The following is a 17,056-nucleotide window of genomic DNA, read 5'->3' on the forward strand; positions in this document are numbered from 1 at the left end:
TAAGTTTGCCAATGACCATTTGGATGATCCAGAGGAGTCCTGGGAGAAAGTCATGTGGTCAGATGAGACCAAAATAGAACTTTTTGGTCATAATTCCACTAAACGTGTTTGGAGGAAGAAGAATGATGAGTACCATCCCAAGAACACCAACCCTACTGTGAAGCATGGGGGTGGTAGCATCATGCTTTGGGGGTGTTTTTCTGCACATGGGACAGGGCGACTGCACTGTATTAAGGAGAGGATGACCGGGGCCATGTATTGCGAGATTTTGGGGAACAACCTCCTTCCCTCAGTTAGAGCATTGAAGATGGGTCAAGGCTGGGTCTTCCAACATGACAATGACCCGAAGCACACAGCCAGGATAACCAAGGAGTGGCTCTGTAAGAAGCATATCAAGGTTCTGGCGTGGCCTAGCCAGTCTCCAGACCTAAACCCAATAGAGAATCTTTGGAGGGAGCTCAAACTCTGTGTTTCTCAGTGACAGCCCAGAAACCTGACTGATCTAGAGAAGATCTGTGTGGAGGAGTGGGCCAAAATCCCTCCTGCAGTGTGTGCAAACCTGGTGAAAAACTACAGGAAACGTTTGACCTCTGTAATTGCAAACAAAGGCTACTGTACCAAATATTAACATTGATTTTCTCAGGTGTTCAAATACTTATTTGCAGCTGTATCATATAAATAAATAGTTAAATCATACATTGTGATTTCTGGATTTTTTTTTTTTTTTTAGATTGTCTCTCACAGTGGACATGCACCTACGATGACCATTTCAGACCCCTCCATGATTTCTAAGTGGGAGAACTTGCAAAATAGCAGGGTGTTCAAATACTTATTTTCCTCACTGTATATAAAGTCAGGTAAAAAGCAATCATCAAAGTAATTTTATTTAATCGTGTCTTGACATGATCACCATCTAGATTACAGAGCCCCAGGGCCTATATATAATTTATATAAAAGGCAACAGACATCTAGTGGCTACAGGTAGCCTATTACATATGGTTTTATTTTTAATTCTTTAACATGTACAAGGGGGAAAAAAAATACTTATAGATTGTACACAATATTTAAAAAAGTCTCCACCATCTACATATTCTACTTTAAAATACATGTTGATCAAGGCTGTTATCTTAGTTTCACTGACTGACCCTGTGCGTTCGGGAGTTTTGGTTAATTTGCCTCTAAAAACTTAGATACAACTGCGATCAAAAATGAATTATGGAATTTTAAATCACTAACAAACACTATATTTTAGCTAACATGATGTCCGTGCTATTAGTCGTACTGCCGTACGCTACCTTTGAATGTTTAAGTTGGATGTTGAGTCCTTTTTTGATAAAGAAAGCGTTTTCATAGCTGGAAGGCATTTGCGCTACACAACTAGCCTATGTATTTTCCTTTTTCCTCTTTGAAAACAAAATAACTGTGAAATGTCCAGACACGAAAACGGGGTTCCCCGCGGGAAGCATCGTAATTAATAACTTAACTGTGTCTCAACCTGCGTCTGAGGAGAATGGTTGTAGACAGTTAGGCTATTTGAACATAAATATTTAATTGGATATTTAAGCGTCATGTCCGTTGGCTACACGGAGCTCTAAAAGCAGTGCACACTAATGTAGACGTTTATAAACAGAAGTAGACATTTATAGACAAGTGCACTACACTGTAAAAAATGATTTTTTGGTTAAGTAAATACTACTGAAAAAAACCAATGTAATTTACATGAAAAAGTTAGTCCAGGCAATAATTAAAAAAACTAAGTAAATTCCATATCAGTACTTAATTCAAGCGAGTAGAAATGAAAGCGTACATATCTACTCAATAAAATTAAGTAAAAATTACTCAACTTTTCTGATACTGGGGTTCCCATCATGCACTGGACCTTGAATAATTAATGAGGTTCATTTTTCACTGTTTTCCAGCTGTATTTACACTGTTTTATCATTGCTTTTGTTTTCAGGATTAGTAATTTGCCATTTTGTGACATTTCAAGTAAATTTTCTGCTCAAAATGACACATTCAAACACAAAAATGATCCATCAAATGTTACCGTCATTGTGTATTGTCTACCAAGTATTGAGATACTGTATTTGCATTTACATGAGACTTAACATCTGACATGATGTAGTATAAATTACTTAGATAATCTAAGTAAAGCACATACTATAAATGATTGGTATAATTCAATATTATTGTTAGAGTGAAATGTAATGCAAAGGAAATTTCAACTGAATTGATGTTAATCGACCTTTTACTAGCCAAGTTAAATGACTTATTATCTTTGTTACTTTCACTTAACTAGGTTAAGTAAAGTTTACTTAATTACATATTCCAAGTAAATTTAACTTAAAGATTTCTAATTAAAGCTACTGATAAATATGTTTAGGTTTTACTTGGCAAACGTTGTAAATTTACTAGCATTTTCTGAGTGAAAAAAATTAGCAAGCTTTTTTCAAGTAATTCCTACTCCAAATTTTTTACAGTGTAGGTGGCGCATATAGGCTATACACGATATCAGTTGACAATATCAGCTAGGCTAGGGGAGACCGGGTATGGTTGTAACACTTTTTGCTTCAGTAACTATAACTCACTGAATTTTGTAGCTAGAGTTCTCAACATTTTATACAAAGTACCCACATGTGTTCACTACAAATGGCACCAAATTCAATCCTCTACAAAAATATCACAGACCTCGTGAGTTGGTGTCAAATACATGGTGTACCTTCGTTACAAGTCTCTGGGCCCACAAAGCCTGCACTCCAGGGTTACCGGCATTCATTTGTCAGCACTGTGACTCTGATTAAGAAGACACAAACACACACACACACAGAGAGAGATATTGTTTTTTGTTAGAAATTATAGTATGTTTATCAAGTATACTGTTAAATAAGTTTGTTCAAGTAGACACATTTACATACACACACACACACACACACACACACGCACAAGTTCAGACAGTCTGTTCCAGAGAGGGAGTGAGACATTGTTCTTTTATGTCAATAAACCTGTTTTTGAAGCATATGCAATTTCTAACAAAAAACAATATCTCTCTCTCTCTCTCTCTCTCTCTGTGTGTGTGTGTGTGTGTGTGTGTGTGTGTCTTCTTAATCAGAGTCACCATGCTGACAAATGAATGCCAGTAACCCTGGAGTGCAGGCTTTGTGGGCCCAGAGACTGCAATAGACATTCTGTAAAAATATTAAAATCAATCAGTTGTATGAAAGGGGATGGTTGTAACACTTTTTCAAGAAGTGTTACAACCCACCCCACCCCTGTCAGTCACTATTTAGCAAGCTGTATTAGCATACTGGTTTGAAATTAGCAGGGGAAAACTGCATCACATGTTGCCTAAGAAACTACATTTTAATCTAATATAAGTCAAACTATTTTATCTGCAATAGTTTAGATACTAGATAAAAATAGTATTGGTCAAAAAATTTACCTTTTTACCTCAAAATCATTTTTTTCTCTATAAATTCTGAATGTCAGACTTGACAACCACCATGCGTTATCAGGGAGGCAGTAGGTATATTGAAATGATCACATGACTCCTATCTTATCCCCAAGTGGTGGAAATGGTGGTGTTACAACTCTCCCCGTGTTACAACCATACCCGGTCTCTGCAAATTGCCTATGTTGCCTATCTCTCTACTGATATGTTTGGAAATATTTCCCGATATGAATCATGACCTATATGAATTTATTATCAATAAAATATAAAAAGTGGTTCGAGGTCTGGTTTACAGATCATGTCAGGCCCATTCTGGCTGACAGCCCACAGCAACCTTGATTTATTATTCACCTGTCACTCTCAGCAGAAACAACAATGAAAATAATAGTCATCAGTAATTAAGTAGCCTAATTGTAAGGAAAACCGATTTGCCAAATTAGCTTGTTTGTCAACGTTAAACAGAGCCTAATCCAAAAATATACCGACTAGTCACAAGCTCGGCGTCAAACTCGCGCTCTCCGTGGTGTGTCCTGTCGTTATCTCGCCGGCCGCACGATTGCGGGATAGGCTACTGTCTTATCTTAACGAGCAATGTTCCCACGGCTCGGGCTCAGTAGTGCAAGCTATCCTGTTATCATCCACTTGTCTTATTTATGGAAGCCTGTTTAGAAATGTGCACGAGTCACAGAGAACGCGCGTGCTTGGACACACTCATTAAATAGATCAAATAATATGTCTAGAGTTATCATTGAGGGGAATTTTGTTTTCTATCACCAACAAACAAAAACAAGCGGATTCGCACAGACAGAGAGAGAGAGAGAGAGAGAGAGAGAGAGAGAGAGAGAGAGAGAGAGAGAGAGAGGAGCGCTCGCCTTACCTCCTTTCGACCTCCTAAACTTTTAACCCCGAAGCGCGCGCAACCGTCGCGCGCAGTGATGTTGACTGACAAGCGCCGATTTTTTACCGCACAATTTGCACCCTGAGCATAAATTCTGCACCATAAATGTGAGTATAGTGAATTTCTCTTCTTACGCTTTTTAGGCTTATTTTTTTTTTTTTTTTTTTTGGGAAGCACATATAGGAACAAACAGATATATCACGGATAGGAGTTCGCGAAATGTGGTGTTTATTTTGTCGCCTTGTGTGAGTTTGGACATGGCGTGTCATGAGTGTGTGAATGAAAAAGGTGTGACGACATAGAAGGCATCCCGCTAATGGGAGACAGAGAAATCAGATGGAGAGACACGACAGAAGAAGGGACAGAGCTTGGTAAAGAGGTGTCTGAGAAAAGAAACTCAAAAATCAAAACGTTCTAAACGCTTTTGCCAACATTCTCATTTGTTTTCAAGGGGATAAAAATGCCTATTGGAGAAACTGCCTAACAAATCAGTGGGGACGAATTTTAAATCTGTTTCGGAATTAATTCACCAACGAAAAGCTCCTTATAACGATGAGGTAAGAGACGTAAAAAATCCATATAGGCCTATGCGCGAGAAAAATACAGGTTAAAGAGAAAATAAATGTAGCTAAGTATTTCTTCGGATAGAAATAAATTAAGATATTTTTTTTCTATAAAGCAGACTGCAAATCGAGATTTTCCAACAGTCGGTATAGCTACATAATATTATTTATAGCTAACGTTAAACGTTTTACATTATCAGCCAAAAAAGGTAGCTCTTATTCTGTCCTAAAATTCTAGCCTACAGATTTATCATCGAATGCAAGCTGAAAACCCGAAACTTTTTTTTTTTATCATGGCTAAATCAGTAGGCTAGCCTATCTAGCGTACTTAGGACATTTCACAAGAATTTAAAGAAATCAGCTGTTTTGAACACATTTTTTAAAGAACATTGTGAGTTTGTGTGGATTTATTTATTTGTTTGTTTATTTGTAATTAACATCTGGAGATCACCTGCTGATTTATTTATTTATTTTATTTTTTTAGCATTTTCCATTGCGCATCTTTTAGTTCGCCGTAGTTAACCTCAAACGGGGATATGGCGGATTTAGAGTTCGGATCTCTACAATCGTGTTCCGGCGGCGATTCTCCAGCGATGGAATTCGAGAACGATAAAGATTCCGGACATCACGGTCGGAGCAAAACCGGGTCGCCGCCACTGCAAACTCAGCCTTCCCAACAGGTCAGCCATGACTGCACGTGCAGCCTCCCCGAGTATGCAAGGCAATAATTCTGCTGTCACATTTTTTTTTTTTTTTACATTTTGTGATTATTATTATTATTGGTGGTGGTATTGTTGTTTATTTTAAGTGGAAATTGTTTATTGCACGTATGATATTCACTCCGCGGTTACAGCTAAAATGGAATAAATAATGTTTACAAAACAAATAGACATTTTTGTAGCATCACATTCATTAGGCTACATGAGTGTATTAGGCCTATTTATATTACGTGTATTTAGTAGGCTACGTAGTGTATTTAGATCGTTTGTTGTTGGGTGTCTTCAGAATTTACACGCATATATTTTTATTTTACTTTCAAATTCGATATTATTATTTCACAATTATCGTATGGACTAATTTAAAAAAACGTAAAAATTAATTACCAGACCGGAAACGCTTTCTTTTATTTAAATAATATATTATTATTATTATGTTTTAATATTTATTATTTTTATTTGTCAACATTTCCATCTCCCCCCTTTTTTTTCCCTCGTCGATGCAGGGTATGGAGGGAATCAAAGTTTATTTGCACGAGAGAGATCTGTGGGCGAAATTTCATGATGTCTCTACAGAGATGATCATTACCAAAGCTGGCCGGTGAGTGACACTTTGTCATCAAACTTTGTCATCATATTCAAACATGCTGGATGGATACCAGAAAATATTTGGTTTGATTTATTTCCAAAAAAATCCATTCCCTTTTTAATTAGAGTGGGCCACATTGAATAAAATTGAAATTGATAAACAAATAATGTCTTTAAATATATGTGATAGTTTCCGGGACTCTCATTAGCAACATAAATCTGCAGCTCATTAAAATTATTGCATTATTGCAAAAAAGAAAAAGCTCTTTCTTTACATGCAATGACTTCATGGATCATGAAAATGTTCCAGTGCTCAGAGACAATCAAGAAAATACTCCATTGTAACATTATTGTTGTATGTATGTATGTATGTATGTATGTATGCATGCATGCATTTATGTATTATTATTATTTGTTGTTAGCTCTCTATAATGCATCATTAATCTTTTACAGACGAATGTTTCCCAGCTACAAAGTGAAGGTAACAGGCCTAAATCCCAAAGCAAAATATATCTTACTGATGGACATTATTTCAGCCGACGAGCATCGGTATAAATTTGCAGATAACAAATGGTAAGAACTACAGTGAAATTCATACATTTTAATTTATGTAATTTGTCATATTAATATTCATAAATGAATAGAAGGGTCAACCTTTTTATGATGTTAGATGTTTCATTCTTTTACAACAATGCAAATGGGCATTTTATTAAAAAAAATGTTCAGAGTGGTGAGCATTTTAATTATTGTTGGGCATTGAGCTGTTGAGCATGACTGAATGAAAATGAGAGATTTAGCTAAATCAATGCGTGGGGGGAATGCAAAGAGAAAGGAATGCGTAGTGTAAATATGACTGAATAGAAAATGAACTGTGTTGTTGTTGTGAAATGATGCATGACTCATATAATTATGAGCTTTGGTTAGGTTGCATTGTTCAGTGAGTGGAGGATCCACACAGAGATGCTCTGAGACAGAAGCTCATTTTGCACCCTGAACTTTTAGAAACTTAGAATTGTGGAGCAGACAGAAAGTCCTCATCTTCTTTAATGTTGACTAACCCGTTCCTATCTCCTCTGCAGGTCCATCAGTGGTAAAGCTGAGCCGGCGATTCCAGGCCGACTGTATGTGCACCCAGACTCACCGGCTTCCGGAGCTCATTGGATGAGACAGCTCGTCTCTTTCCAGAAACTCAAACTCACCAACAACCACCTGGACCCTTTCGGACATGTAAGTAATGATGTCAATCAGATTGAATTGGTTATTTCATTTGCTCCCCACAGGTTTACACCTCAGTTTCTTAACCAGTGGGTTAACCAGGAAATCTCTTCCTGTTATTTGCTGCAGATCATTTTAAATTCCATGCATAAATACCAACCTCGCCTGCACATCGTGAAGGCAGACGAGAGGAACAGCTTTGGCTCCAGCAACACAAGTTTCTGCACACACTCCTTTCCTGAGACGACTTTCATCGCTGTGACTTCCTACCAGAACCACACAGTAAGCAGCAGGAGTCCTATGATCGTAAATAAACGGATAGATTTGCATAAAGTGTTCATCTTAAATCCTCGTTTATTTTCAGATCACTCAGCTGAAGATTGAGAATAATCCATTCGCTAAAGGTTTCCGTGGAAATGACGATGTCGAATTGCATCGCGTGTCCCGTACGCCAAGGTGGAGCGCACGTATTTTAAACACATCAATACGTATTCATGTCCACACGCAGATGTATTTTACTTTAGTAGATCATGTCAGCACCATAACAGTAATGATGAATCATTAATGTTCTGTATTTTTCTTTCTTTCAGTTTTCTTGTATGTATGGGCCTGCATGTCATTGTGTGTCGCATCTCGTAGCCACTGATGTTGTTTTAGACACACAGAGAATATGGTGTACTTTAACTAGCAGGGTTTGGGAACAAAAGTCAAAGCTTTCTGTTGAATGTTGACAGTATTGAATGTGACACACAAGAGAGGGATATTTATAGTGTAACAATATTAAGAGCAGAGCGGCACAACACACTGTCACACAGAAAGGTCACTGAAGGGCTAATGTGTGTGTGTCTGAATAAATGCGTTTTTGAGAGAGAGAGAGAGAGAAAACCGAGAGAAAGAGGAATGGGTCAGATTGGAAAGGGGGTATAGAGAAGATTTTTAGCTACTGTAATTGTCTCTTAGCTTAGAAATTTAATTAGAAACGATCAGTACTGTGCAAATGATATCCCTTACCCTCGCCGCCCCACCATGCCAATGCAAATCATGAGACTGCTCTCTCTCTCTTTTAACACCCTGATCTATCAACCCTAGTGCCAGTGTTTTGTGACTCCTCCCCTAAAAGTACCATAATTCACTTGGATATATCCTGGAAATATCCTTTTGAGGTTTTCCTCTAATCATCATTTTCTCAAATATTGTATTTGGTCTCTGCTGTAGGAATCAGTGTGTCTGATGCCTTTTTTTTTCCACAGTAAGGAGTATCCACTTGTACCACGTAGCACTGCAAGGCAACGTGTAGCTCCACCCTCTCCTGACTGTCTCTCTCGGTCAGAATACACTGTGACACAAAAACCCAGTCCAGGCTACACCTGCTCCGACACTTCAGGTATAGTCCAAAACAAAGAGTTTGTATTTTTGTGTTATAATATTTTGATTAAAGGTAAGTTTTATTTACTCAAATGTAGTTTTGTTATAGTGGCTCCAATAAATGATTTTAGCAGTGCCTTATACCTCTCTAAATTACTTTAAAATGTACTAATTTAATAAGTCATAATTTGATTTTATAAATTTTAATATTTATTATTTGTACTTATTATTTGTTACTTATACTTATTATTTAATATTTGTACTTTTATTTTGTACGTTCTTGTGTTGCTTCGGAATTGTTGTGTTTTTTTTAAACAATGTTCAGGTAGGCCTTTTCAGAAAAGCCCTTTATTTAGAGCTTTGTACAATCCAGATTGTTTTACACTGCTGCTTTACACTGGTTAACAGGAAAAAGATAGCAAATAGCAAACAGTCACCATCCAGGTCAAATAAGTTCAGTGTTGATTCAGTTCGGTTCAATAACTGTAAAGTTCATCAATTATGGAATGAATTCAATTCATCTATAAAGCAGCTCTGGAGAAAATCCAGCTCAGTTCAGTTCTCGTCCGATAGAGTCAGTACAGTCAAGTCAGTAATATTACTGAATATTAAGTGTCCCCAACTAAGCAAGCTAAAAGTAACCATTATAAAATGTTACGACTGTTATGATTTGTTAGGTGTAAATGAATGAATGTAATTTCCTTTATACTTTTTAATTTGATGTATGTGACCTACGTTAGCCTTCGAAATGAGAAAACATTTATTTCATGCGCGCAAAAAAAGAGAATAAAAACAGCCTGTGCTGTGATGTCTGATTCAAACAGGTTATTTTTAATGAGTCAGTCAAAAATGTTCACGAAGCTACGATATTGCTTGTGAGTTGAGGTTTGAATCGGGGAATGCAATGTGCTAATTTCTGCACTAAATTGATCTAATTTTGAGCCATATTAAATTATTATGGGATCTCCTTCAAAGCTTTTAGAATCTTTGCTTTTTTTATTTCTGTATTTATCAAATGAACATTTTAATGACAGTATATTTTTTAACAAAAAAAAAAAAAACAGAAAATAGTAAGATTTTTGTTGAAGTGATTGGTTTGAACAAGTATTATGCAAAACATATTACTTTAGATATTTTTTTTTTATTATTATTTATTTAACTTAGTGTAATTGAGCTCCTAAATATTTTATTTTAGGAGCCAACATTGTCCTTTTCATTTTTGCTGTCTAGACTCTATTCTGTATGCAGCAGAGAGCACTCAGTAAACTTTTTTTTGCCATCCTGGATGCATGTTATTATTAATTCAAAAGGTCAGTGGCCGTCTCCTAAGTTAGCAGCAACCAACTATATAAACCCAAAACAATGAACTACTCTTTTAAAGCAGAAATGCACATTTCAGCTCTTATTTGCCATGTCTTTACTGGAATGATTGAATCAGGGGTTTTTTTTCTGCAGGTGATCACACCCTCACTGAAGCCCCACACGCTCATGACCCCACCTACCAGCTCTTCGCCTACCAGCTCTCGCCCTGCAGTATGGACACGGCACAGCACCAGCCTTGCATGTACGGAAGCTCTCAGGTGGGCATGGAGGACCTCAGGTGGGCGTCTTATACAGACAGTACAACTTACCAGAGCTTTTCTTCTGCTAAAGAAATGGGTGGGACTTTTGGTCCCACCACTGACCTCTCTCAGGAACTGTATCCACAATACACCTGTGAGGTGGGTGTCCAGTCACACTGCATGATGACTGATCTATCGCTTTATGCTTGCAGTCGATCATTCAGCCAAAACCAACAACCAAACAGCTGGTGTGGGGGCAGTTGAGCAAGTGTGTGTGTGTGTGTGTGTGTGTGTGTGTGTGTGTTTGTTTGTGTAAAAGGGAGAAAAGGTCTGTGAATAATTGTGATAACTTGCTCATAACATCCTGAAATCACACATTTGCATCTGTTTTGCTCCACAGATTCTGTGTTGTTGGGAATCGGGTCTGGCAGATTAAAAATGGTACATTTTACAGTTCTGCTATATCACCAAAATAAATAATAACAATAAAATTTGACATCAAAATTAACATTATCTGCAGTGTAGTAACAAGCAAGTATTTAATTTATTGATATAAATATTTGTATATATTTTATATAGACTGTTTTATAATATTTAATACTTTCTCATGATTTCTGTCATTAGCTTAAGTAAAAGTAAAATTAATTAATTAAAAATAAAGTTTCCAATTATAACCAAACAGAGTATTATAGCATGCATATATACAGTATGTATATATATACAGTGTGTATATATATATATATATGAATGAAAAACTTTGTTTATATATATATATATATATTGACAAAGTTTTTCATGTTCACATTCACTGTGGAGCAAGTGGAAACTAATGGGATTTCAGGATAAAAAAATTCATTTAATACTGAAAAAAAAAAACATTTAATTTCCTCTTATCCCGAACACAGTGATGGACGTTTGCATGTCCCTTGCATCTTCAGTGATGTGTGTGAGATTTTGTGTACCTTTGTATCTCATCAAATATCTCTTCTAGTAAAGATGTGTGAATCTCTGTTACCATTACCGCAGAAAAAAAATCATCAAGATACATCTACAGGAAATAAAAAAGAAAAAAAGTTAAGGAGGTGGGTTGTTTCACTGTGGCCAGTATTTGTGAAGATTTAGAGAGAATCCTCTCTTTTACTATTTCACTTGGGAAATGCTGATGTACAAGCACTAACAAACCAAAAATGCAAAAGACTCTTAAATATCCACTTGAACACGCTCATGGGCTAGCTTCAGATGGGGGTCCTTTATTTTGTTAATTCTAACTCTATAATGAAGAAAAAAGGGAATGCTGGGTACTGCACGTGTCACAGTCTGTTAAGGGAGCAGTGATGTTACCAATCCTGCCATGGCCCAAGGCAAGAGAGACGGAGAGGAGGGGCATCAGCTGGACATTTATTTATAGACACAACATGCTATAAGAATTTCATTAGTGAAATAGGCTAATTTAAAAGAGTTTTTAATGTTGTGAAATTCATGTTCCAATTATTTATAATGATGAACTATTTATTGATTTTTGTTTGCTGATATTTATTTGTAAAGCATTTTTTGAATTCATTGCGAGTGGTTTACCCAGAAAAATGTAGAGTTTCCGTGTTTTGTGAAGGTGTTTTCTGAAACTTGTTTGAATATGAGGCTGAAATAAAATGGTAATCCACAACCATGTATTTTGTGTTTAATCTAGAGCCTATGTCTTGAAATGTACTTCATTCATAGATTTTGATGTTTTGAATGTGTATGTTTGCATGCCGGTATGACAACAGCAGTGTGTGTGTGTGTGTGGGGGGGGGATTTGATCATCTTAAATCATCTTAAAAACATTCTATAAATCATATTAAGTGATGTTTGGGTTGGGGGAGGGTTTTTGGTGTGGTGAGGGTTGGGGGATCAAATATACAGCTTGTACAATATAAAAATCATTACGTCTATAGAACATGCAAACCCAACATGTGTGTGTTTCTGTGCCTTAGAGGTGTAGTTTTACACCTCATGTAAGAGTTCGAGCTGTTGCAGGGAAACAGAGAGAGATAGAGAGAGAGAGAGAGAGAGAGAGAGAGAGAGAGAGAGAGAGAGAGAGAGAGAGAGAATTTGTCTTCACAGGAATGACTGGAAGGTTCTTTAGGGCAAAACAGTTTATCATGAAAAGACCAGGGAATTTCTTGTGCATTTCAACAACAATTTCTACTTGGAGGAAAATAATTCAGCACTTTTCTATGTCATTGGATTATATGGTTGACATTTGAAAGGCCTATTACTATTATTATTATTATTATTATTATTATAGGTTTTGTGAACAAACAACACTGCACTGTATTCAGAGAGCTAAATTTATAACTAAATCTCAGATCAAATTTGGAACATCCCAACAAATTTTTAGGGATGTAAAAAAGCAATGTTTAAGTACACAGAATACAAGAATATGAACTGAATAATATGCCTGCTATCAGAATTCCCCTGTCTCATCTCAGCAGAACTGTTTAGTGTGGCAGATATAAAATCTGAACTCAAATCAAGTCTTTGAAGAGCCTCTGACCCTGACTGGATTTCCTGGCTCAGCTAAGCACTTATTTACTGCTAATTAAGTGATCTGAGCTCATTTTCCCAATCCTAATGGCATCATCCAGCTCCTCCAGGAAACACGCCGCTGCCCCCAGTACACTCTGGCACACGCACACACTCCAATAAGGGCCCTTTTACCTCCCTAACATTAGCTTGTAATGCTATTAACCCGTTCATCGTTAAGATGCCCACTTAAGCAAAATGCGAAAGCGAAAGATACCCATTTAACGGAATTTATTGCGGAATGGGAAGAGATCGAAAAGCGTACATCTTAATGTTAATGCTGAGTTGTTAGGAGTGCAGCTCACAACTAATGTATTCATAATTGTGTCTTCTTGTTCCTCATTTCCAGCTTTGACCTGAAGAATCTAATGTTGAATGTGTTGTCAGCTGGTAGGCCTATAAATGTTTAATGTTTAATCATAATTAATTCAGATTTTTTTTTTAAAGAAATTAATAGTTTTTTCAACAAGGATACATTAAATTGATCAAAAGTGACAGTAAATACATTGATAATGCTTTAAAAGATTTCTCTTTCAAATAAAGGCTGTTTTTTTCTTAACTTTCTAAATCATCATCATAGCAATAAATTACATTCTAAAATATATTAAAATAGAAAAGTTATTTTAAATCGTAACAACATTTCACAATATTACTATTTGCTGTATTTTTCATCAAATAAATGCAGCCTTGGTGAGCATACAGGACTATGACAAAAACATCATACATTCTTACAGACCCCAAAATTTTGAAAAGTGTAGAGCAGCATAATGAAGTTACTCATAATTCACTCTCAGAAAAAAAGGTACAAAAGCTGTCACCGGGACAGTACCCTTCAAAAGGGTTCTAATATGTACCATTTAGGTACTAATATGTACACTTTTGGAATTAATATGTACACTTTTGGTACCATTATGTACCTTTGAGGGACTAATATGCACTCTTTAGGTACAAAGGTGTACCTTTTGAAAAGGTACTGCCACAGTGACAGCTTTTGTACCTTTTTTTCCTGAGTGTTCAATTCACATTTTTTCAGTAAGTTTGATTAGGTTAAAGGCACAACCTGTAACTTTCTTGCTTTAAAAATAGCAAAAATCACTATATCTATGTTATATATTTTTTTTAGTTGTGTACTTACATTATCCCGACTGTTTCCAACAACTTTTAAATCATGAGAAATTTGTAATTTAATTCGAGAAACGTCCCGTTTCTTTATTTCCGTTTTGTCGCCGCCAATGCCGTCATATCCGCGTTGTCCCTGGTTTCTGCTCGTGCTGCCATGGCAACCAGAGCCGTCTGATAGTAACCAAAGCGAATGATATGGACAAATTTGTAGTTCGCAATGTCTATTTGCACGCTGTTGTTATTTCGTTCAAACATTATGGACCATGGCAAGCAGACTTTGGATAAAAAAAGGAGCACTAAAACGAGAATCAATATCAGCGCGGTGTTTTCGAGATGCCGAGAGCTCCCATAGACAGTACCTATATAAATGAGAGCTCCACGTCCGAGACTTCGACCGCTCCTACATGTACTTTATTAAACAGGTGAGCACATTTACATAAAACTAATCAATGTTTTATAGTTCAACAATGATAAAATGTCAGAATATGATCTGTATGTTATTCTAATGTTGATCTAGCTTACTGCTTGTCTCATACAGACAAACTAACACATACATTTCAACACATTCAAATGCAGTTTAGTGTGCTAGTGTAATGTTAGACCAAGTGAAACAGCGCTGCGTTACCTCACAAGTTTAATTTGTCTAATAAACTGACCTGTGAGTAGTAATTCTGCGTGTAGTTCGATCGAATGAAATGTCCATATTCCTTTTATATCCGCGGGACTCGCGTCGCGTTTGGAGCTGATAGCTGTCTCTTAGCAATCCCGAACTGCTTCATATCACAGTCATGATAAAAGCATCGATGTATTCAGTCATCCATAAACATTATTAGATCGGTCGGCTTGACGTTGACGACAAGATCCATAATTCTTAGCAAATGTTGCGTCATCAATCTACGCCTTTGTTATTGTAAATAGGTTAGCGACCCCTAGTGGCGAAAAAATGCCATACTGTACGTTGAGGTTGATGGCAAGAGAGGAGGCACTGTGACTTAACTGAATTTAAAACAAGAATTTTCTTTAACCTTAGGATTATAGTGAAAATATAGAAAAAATTCTGAGGTTTTTAAAAGTATTTTTATTAAATAAAGTCTTAAATATTTAAAGATGATGTGTTATAGCATTAAAATATAAACATTTATTTTTTTACATTAATTCTTTATTTAAACTAAAATATTCCTCTAGATTTTTTAATACTGTTTTTCAATATTTATGCCAATAAACCTGTACTAAACTTGATAGAGAGGCAGAATGTAGTCAGCAGTTGTCAATAATCAGTAAATACCAGCAGCAAAGAGATTCAGAGTGGGTCAGTGCATCCATGTATCTGATGCTTAGTGGACCAGAAAACACTCATATGGAAGCCCCTCCCCCAACAGTTCATCCCAAGAAGACTGTTCCCTATGGAGACCTCATAATCCTCAAAGTCAAAGCCTGTAGCCAAACACAGACAGAAAAGACCTGAGCAGATCCTCAAAAACAATACATCGTTAATAGATCATAAACTAACACAAAAAGCAGTATGTACTCATTTAATCTGCTCAAATAATATAATTTCTGTAGTGCGTTACTGATAATGTATAGAATAATTTAGATTTTTAAGAAATTAATAATTAAAATATATTTAATCCTCTAAAGAATTGTCCATTTGACCATGTTTTTTTCTCTTATTTTTAATTTTTTTAATTTACTGATTACTGTGTTTGATTTCTGTAATGATCATGAATGCACAAATGATTCCCAGGCAAACAAGAGTGAGTGAAAAGAGTTGGACTGATGCACAACACACTGTCGATGTGGGGGTGAATACCCCCCTTAGCGCACCCCACCTCCGAATGTTCTGGGGCAGTGTGCTTCGGCAGCAAGGAGCCACTGTCACTCTCCATTAGCAAGAAAGCCCTAATCCCTCCCATGCAAAACTGCCATAATGATATCACTAACCACGAGTGGCACCGCCGGTCATGCAGTGTCTGCGTATGTGTGTGTATGTGAGCGAGACCTAATGTCCAAAGCTTGACCTTTCACAAACACTTGTTTCACTAATCTGAAACTTTTTTTAAATGCCTTCCTACATCTTTTGTGTCTATTTGAATATGGTTTGAGCAAAATGAGATGTTTGGCCTCCTACATGACCTCAAAGAGAATATTGTTTTTGAATGTATATATAGGCGATATTGATAGCCTACTTTGCACGTGATGTCAGTTGTACTGGCTGGCGGGCAAGAACGTCATTCTCTAGCAACGAAAACCAGTAAACTAATCACGGATCTTGCCAGGACGTTGCCAGTTTTAATATACAAAAGTTGGTGTTTTGAGGTGTACACGACATGTCAGATAGTTGTTGTGCGATTGGTTGCACTAACCGCGTTTGTTGCCCGCCAGATATCACGTGACTGCAAAGTATCTATACCAGAGTATACTCACTCACTTACTAGGTAAACCCTGCAGTCCCGGGAATCTAGGATGGACCCCCTTTTGTCTTTGGAACTGCTTTAATTTTTGTGGCACATATTCAACAAGGTGCTGGAAACATTCCTCAGAGATTTTGGTCCATGTTAACATGATAGCATCACGCATTTGCTGGAGATTTGTCGGCTGCACATCCATGATGCAAATCTCTCATTCCACCACATCACAAAGATGCTCTAATGGATTGAGATCTGGTGACTATGGAGGCCATTTGAGAATAGTGAACTCATTGTCATGTTCAAGAAACCAGTTTGAGATGAGCTTTGTCACACGGTGTGTTATCCTGCTGGAAGTAGCAATCAGAAGATGGGTAAACTGTGGTCATAGAGGGATGGACATGGTCTGCAACAATGATGACTGTGGCATTTAAACGATGCGTAATATGCTAAGAGTCTAAGAGGTCTAAAGTATACCAAGAAAATATCCACCACCAGCAGTCTGAACCATCGTTACAAGGCTTTCATGTCATCCATGCTTTCATGTTATTTACGCCAAATTCTTACCCTACCATCTGAATGACTTTCTAAATGTTTTTGAATAGTATT

At 36.8% G+C, this 17,056-nt stretch overlaps 1 protein-coding gene across 3 annotated transcripts; it reads left to right on the forward strand.

The window, feature by feature from the left end:
• Positions 1–4,155: 4,155 nt before the first annotated feature.
• Positions 4,156–10,824, forward strand: tbx5b (T-box transcription factor 5b; the record flags this gene model as incomplete). 3 transcript variants are annotated; one of them, XM_081365981.1, is made up of 10 exons in its annotated part: positions 4,156–4,453; positions 5,394–5,589; positions 6,132–6,226; positions 6,667–6,786; positions 7,293–7,440; positions 7,558–7,710; positions 7,793–7,884; positions 8,679–8,812; positions 10,249–10,373; positions 10,756–10,824. In XM_081365981.1, 9 exons carry the CDS (start codon positions 5,446–5,448, stop codon positions 10,789–10,791), a joined length of 1,047 nt encoding a protein of 348 aa, XP_081222107.1. The 3 variants fall into 3 exon arrangements, with proteins under 3 accessions (XP_081222107.1, XP_081222108.1, XP_081222106.1); XM_081365982.1 differs by lacking the exon at positions 4,156–4,453 and adding an exon at positions 4,704–4,903; XM_081365980.1 differs by lacking the exons at positions 4,156–4,453; positions 10,756–10,824 and having other exon boundaries at positions 5,446–5,589; positions 10,249–10,619.
• Between the last annotated feature and the right edge of the window lie 6,232 nt (positions 10,825–17,056).

Source organism: Scardinius erythrophthalmus, assembly GCF_964197995.2.
Source record: "Scardinius erythrophthalmus genome assembly, chromosome: 5".
NCBI classification, from domain to species: Eukaryota; Metazoa; Chordata; class Actinopteri; order Cypriniformes; family Leuciscidae; genus Scardinius; species Scardinius erythrophthalmus.